The sequence below is a fragment of the Chaetura pelagica genome, unplaced genomic scaffold (assembly GCF_000747805.2).
Source record: "Chaetura pelagica isolate M959 unplaced genomic scaffold, ChaPel_1.0 scaffold499, whole genome shotgun sequence".
NCBI lineage: Eukaryota > Metazoa > Chordata > Aves > Apodiformes > Apodidae > Chaetura > Chaetura pelagica.
This window is the reverse complement of record NW_009954615.1, coordinates 133226-138998: the sequence shown is the minus strand read 5'-3', so window position 1 is coordinate 138998 and position 5773 is coordinate 133226. Positions and strand designations below refer to the sequence as shown.

Below are 5773 nucleotides of genomic sequence, written 5' to 3'. Positions count from 1 at the left end.
TGCTGAACCTCACCAGCTCTGCACAGACCACGGACCTGCAAGGAGTCACTGTCATTAGGACTGCAGGACTCAGGCTAACGCGCTGCTAATTATCAACAGCTGTGTGAATACTCACACTCCAGCTATGGGGCTGATCCAGGGCAACCATTCTCTTCCCTTTGTGCCCTTCCCTGCTCTGCAGCACCAAGGTGAGCTGTCAAACACCTATTCTGATCACCCACAGCCATGGCAGGTGGTGGGAGGGACTGGCAATATGGTCTAGATGCCACTCACATCTGCAACCAATACCATGCTCCAGCTGCAATCCAATTGCTGGGTTCACTGATACCAGCTGGTATCACCAGGTAGAGCTGATGGCATCAACCTGAAGAAAGCCTGCCAGACACTCATGGTAACATCTAAACCAAGTGGTATTAAACACACTCAAGTAGCTCCAGGTGTTTAAAGCAGAGAGGTGAATTGGAGCAAAAGTGATTGGAGTGCCAAGCTTCATTACTCCCCATCTTGCAAACAGCACCATGACTTGTGTGAGTTGTTCATCTTGAACACAGCCTCTGTCCTGCTCAGACCCTGGGGGAAAGCTCAGGAGTGGCACTTGGCAAAGACCTGAGTGCAGCAAGCAGAGAGAGGGAACTCAAAGAAAGTGCACTGTGGTCCTGCCTCTGCTCTATGGTGTGCATTGGAAAAACGAAAAAAGTGTGCATAGTGGGAGGAATAATTCTTAACAGTCGAGGGAAGAGAGAGAGGTCAGTGCTAGCTAACATACCTCACAGCAGGGTTTCCATTATACAGAATATAAATGCCAGCTTCTTTGTTCCCATAGATCTGATTGCTACGGATGATGCCTCTTCCGTTGCCAACGACGACAATGCCTGACCGAAGGCCACTGTGTATCTTATTGCACTATGGGGTTTTTTTTGCACATGTAGGGAGAATAAAAGCGAAAGGAAGGAAAGTCACTCATAAAAGTGAGCAAGAGGAGACAGCAACCACAGAGAAAAGCAACAGCTCTCAACCCTGCTGGGGAAAAGGGCAGAGGGTAATTAATCTAGCTGCCAAGAAATCACTCTCCATTGGTCAAGGCACCTGAACTTTTACTGTTTTTTGGGGCTGTAGCACACAATGCTGAATTTCCTTTCCTGTCATGCCTGAAGCCTCTTCTTCCTCCACCAGCTCCTGCTGCCCTCTCCAAGGGCTGTCCTGGACCCAGTGATGCTTTGTTCCTTACAGCCCATCTGACACTGGGCACGGCTGGTGGGCCTGCAAGTCCAACACCTCCCCATGGCCACCAAGAGGAAAAGACCCTTAGTGGGATCCCACAGGAGCAGGAGGCAGAGGTCCCAGTAGAGGCCTGAGAGTTACAGCCTGGTGCCTCTTCTCATGCTGTTTGATGCCACTTTGCACAGCCCCAGTGACCACTTAGCAGCCACTTGGCTGCTGTTTTCCCTGTTCATGCCCCTGTGGTCAGGAGGACAATGGGACACCCCGAGCAGGACAGCAGCCTAGTTCCTCGTGGAGGGGCAGGGTAGGAGTCACCACACCAGGCCAAGCAGAGAACAACAGCTCGAAGATGCAGCCAAGGCCAGCCACAGCATCTGAGCTGCCACCTCTTTCCCGGTCCACAGCCCTGCTTATCCCACCTGCTGCGCAGGGCTGAGGTGGAGAGCTCGATGCAGCCACAGGGACACTTCAGTGGCAGTGTGGAACCACTTCTTCCTCCCTGTGTGGTGGGGCCCCAGCTCATTCAAGGATGAGAATAGATACAGTGATCAGTAAACGGGGACAAGGCCATCTGCTGCACAGCTGGAGACCACACAATTCCCAATTCCCAGGGAAAAGCCATGCTGCTGGAGAGCAGGCTGCTGCTCCCTCCTGTCTGAGGCTGAGCAGAGACGAGACCCTCCGTCAGCTCCTGAGGCAGAGAACACAACTCCTAGCCTGGGAGGAACACTTCACAGTGCTGATTCACTGCCTCACTTGCACAAGCTCACTCATCACACAGGGGTGTTTATTAGATAGGGAACATCCCCCCCTCTAGGCACAGCAATTTTGAGGCACCATCAAACAGAGCAGGAGATGATCCACACACCATCAGGCAGCCCTTTGCTGTGCCCTGCCCTTCTAGGGCAACGCATCAACAAAATTGTAGTCTAATCCATCAACAAAACCTTAGGAAACACGCTGAAGGGAAAAGCTTACATAAAGGTCAGTGTTTTCTATACTGGGAGATGGATCCCTGCTGCCCCTCGGGGAGAAACCTGAGAGAGCGTGAAGCTTCCAGCATGGCTGGGGGGACATACCAAGACAAGGGGGTTGGCTCCCTTACGGATGTCCACCCCGGCCTCGCAGTTTGAATGGATGTTGTTGTCTGCAATCAGGCCTCCTGCTGACAGGCGCAGGAATATCCCTGATGCTTTGCAGTGATGGATGTCATTCCTCATCATGATGACCTGCAGAGAAGAGAGGCACCTGTAGCTGTAGTTGGAAGGATGAGGAATAGTACAGGAACAGGCTGCCCAGGGCAGGGAGGGAGTCCCCACCCCTGGAGGGGTTTCCAAGCTGCGTAGATGTGGTGCTGAGGGACACGGGTCAGCGGTGGCCTTGGCAGGGCTGGGGGAACAGTTGGACTTGGTGATCTTAAGGGTCTTTTCCAACCAAAATGATCCTGTGATTGTATAACACAACCAAAGGGTAGAGCTCTCCCTCCTGCAACCTCTGTGCATTGACAACCTCTCCACCTCTCCTGCAGCCCTGGATATGCCAGGCACACCAGGCAGCTGAGGGGAGGATCAGTGCACATGGACAAACAGTATGGATAAACCCACTGGGCATTGCCTTGATAGTGGGCCTGCTAGGGATGGGGACCTGCAGTGCTTGGTGCTGCACAGACAGAGCCAGGTTTTCCTCCTGTCCTGGCACATTCATAGAATCACATAATGGTTAATGTTGGAAGGGACCTTAAAGATCATCAGGTTCCACCCCCCTGCCATGAGCAGGGCCACGTCCCACCAGACCAGGCTGCACAAGCCTCATCCAACCTGGCCTTGAACACCTCCAGGGAAGGGGCAGCCACAACTCCCTGGGCAACATGTTCCAGAGCCTTCCTACTCTGATGGTGAATAATTCCTTCCTGATGTCTAACTTGAATCTCTCCTCTTTCAGTTTAAACCATTAGCCCCTGTTCTCCACGTTCAGGTGTGAAGCCCAACACTTCACTCCCCGCACTGTACCCACACCCCCTCAACAGTGACCGTCCCACCCCCATGGCATGACAGACCTGCCCCTCATGGCCCAGCAGGGCCCAGGGGCACCAGCACCAACCCCCTGCACCAGGGCACAGACACCAGGTGTCCCAGCAGCAGCACGAGTTGCCTGGGGTGGTAGAGCCTCCTGCAGCCTCACAGGGCAGCTCAGCACAACTCCTGCCCAGCACCGTGTGCCCTCAGAGCAAAGGTCTGCCTGCCGGGGCAGGAGGGGCCTGGCCAGCACATCACCAACACCGCTCACCATGACCTTGTTTCCTCTAAGCGAGTAGTTAAATATTTATGCAGGAGCAATCTTTAGTATTTTCCAGCCAGAAAACATAATGTCTTAAAACCATGTCTTATGAGTGCTAAAAACGAATCAATAAATTGCCTTTGGATATCCCACTCCAATGAGCAACACCAATCAGAAGGTAATTAAGTTATACCTCCTTTTATTTGCTTACTCCAGAAAGGTGCTTCAGTCCATCTAAAGGTGGAGCTCAGCAGGGCTCAACAGCTGCCCGTCTTCATCAGTCACTCCTGCCTGCCCGAGGAAGCTGTAGGAGGTGGGAAATGCAGGCAGAAGCGAGTCCCCAGCCCCAGATCCCATCCCAGGCTTCCCAGTGCCTGAGGGTGCTGGCCATGCCAGGACACTGAGCCCTACCAAGCTCTGCTGTGCTCCCGCTTCACCTGCACCTTGTCCCCATGTGAGCATTCCACTGCCTCTCACTGCCTGACGCTCTGACACCCACGGGAGCTTTTGGGCCAACTCCCAGCTGAGCAAGCTCTCACTGACAGCAGCACTGGGCTGGCCTCACTCCTTCCCCTTGCTAACAGTTAACACCAGGCTTCAGAGTGAACAGCAACAAGCTGAGGGGAATAAAGGCAAAACCCGGTCCTAATGCTGGACCTGTGTGTGCTGCCAGCCCACCTGCTGTAGAACAGCCCCCGATTAGCTGCTGAGCAGCATGGCAGAACTGTGCCAGGTGCCCTGCTCCCTCTGCCTCTGTGGGCACCTTCGGAAAGGCACCTCTGGCACGGGTATTCCTTGGAAAGAAAGGAGCTGTCCTTCCCTGCCAAGGAGCAAGGTGCTTCTGCAGGACTCATCAGTCCTTCCGTGGGGACTGCAGGTGGGAGCTACAACATCACAGCAAAGCTCCCTCCCAGAACCAGGCGGAAGAACATCCTCCTTCCTCTCCCTGCACAGAACTTCAGTTGCATTCTTTAAGCCTCAGACAGACAACTGAGCCCAAATCCTGGGCTGCCCCACCCAGGCGAGAGGGATGGTGTGACCCTGGGCAGCGGGCTAGAAAGGAGCCTCCCAAGTCCCCTGAAACCACCAGTGTGGGGGATTCTGGCAGCGAGATTCTCCCCCAGCCCTCCCTACCACTGGTGCCAGAGAGGAGCTCAGGAACTGAGGGGGAGAGCTCTGGGTGAGCACAGGGCTAAGTGATGCTGCACGGAAGTAAAACAGTTCAACCTCCAGCACACCTCCCCAGCCGAAATTCCTCCTTACTGCCCACCTCTTCCCGCAGCAGGACCCAGCCCTGCAGGCATCCAACCCTGCAGGCACCCAGCCCTGCAGGCTCCCCTGAAGCAGCCACGACTGGCCACTGCAAGGGGCAAGACCCAGGGGAACATCACAGTCCCCAGGTCCCTGTGTTTGCGGTATGGGCTGTGCTGGGATCAGCAGTGGTGATGACAACCACCAGCACATTTACGGAGTGGGAGTTTGATTTACAGGTCGAATGGGCAGAGCAACAGGACCCCAGCACGCCCACTGGGTTGCCACCTCCAATTGCAATGATGCAGGAAGCAGGTGGCTCAAGTGACCGGATCATGCAGGGGCTGGCTCCCCCTGACTGTGCATAGGAAAGAAGCTGGTGGAGCAGGAGGGAGAGGGAAGTGGGGCAGCTGCTGCCTTCACAGCACCTTACTGTTCTGTATGCAGCGCACTGCGTAGGTCAGATCCTTGAAGACACTTCCTTCCAATTTTGCTTGCCCTCCTGAATAAATGAAAATTCCTCCCTTCCCGTCCCTGAAAAGGCACTGTCGGATGATGCAGCCTTGCAGGGAGTTGGCCAAAGACTGGGCCTCCTTGTCCTGCTGCAGCTCCTGCTGCAGAGACTTGAGCTGAAGGTCCCTCTGCAGGGCGTGCAGCCTGCCACCTTGCAGCGCCTGGCAGGGCAGCCCGGGGGCAGCCTGTGCCTCCTCCTCCTCCTCCTCGCTGCTGCCTGAGTCTCTGCCGCTGGAGCTGGGGTGGGGTGCCGGGCACTCCTGCTCCTTCACTGCCCTCAGGTTCTCTCCAGGTTCCGTGTCCCCCTGCGCCGACCCACATGTGGCCCGAGCATCCGCGGCAGAGAGGAAGCTGCTTCGTTCTTCCCCCACGACTACCGGGCAGGAACTCAGCGGCCCTAGGGGCGACTCCCCCCAGGGATTCCCCCGGGACACGGAGTGGGGCTCCGGCGTGGGCACCACGCAGGACTTGGCCAGCACGGCCAGGTGCCTGCAGGCCCAGCTGCGGGCGC

The 5773-nt window shown here is 55.7% G+C and overlaps 1 protein-coding gene across 1 annotated transcript in view; it reads right to left on the bottom strand.

Annotated features, from left to right (window-relative positions):
* FBXO10 (F-box protein 10) overlaps positions 1-5773 on the bottom strand; it is an 18563-nt gene that overhangs the window by 8566 nt on the left and 4224 nt on the right. The window contains exons 3-5 of the mRNA XM_010005533.1: positions 5178-5567; positions 2301-2450; positions 767-903 (exon numbers count right to left, since the gene is read on the bottom strand). Of these exons, the coding sequence (XP_010003835.1) occupies positions 767-903; positions 2301-2450; positions 5178-5567 (677 nt within the window). The remainder of the gene's footprint in view (positions 1-766; positions 904-2300; positions 2451-5177; positions 5568-5773) is intronic.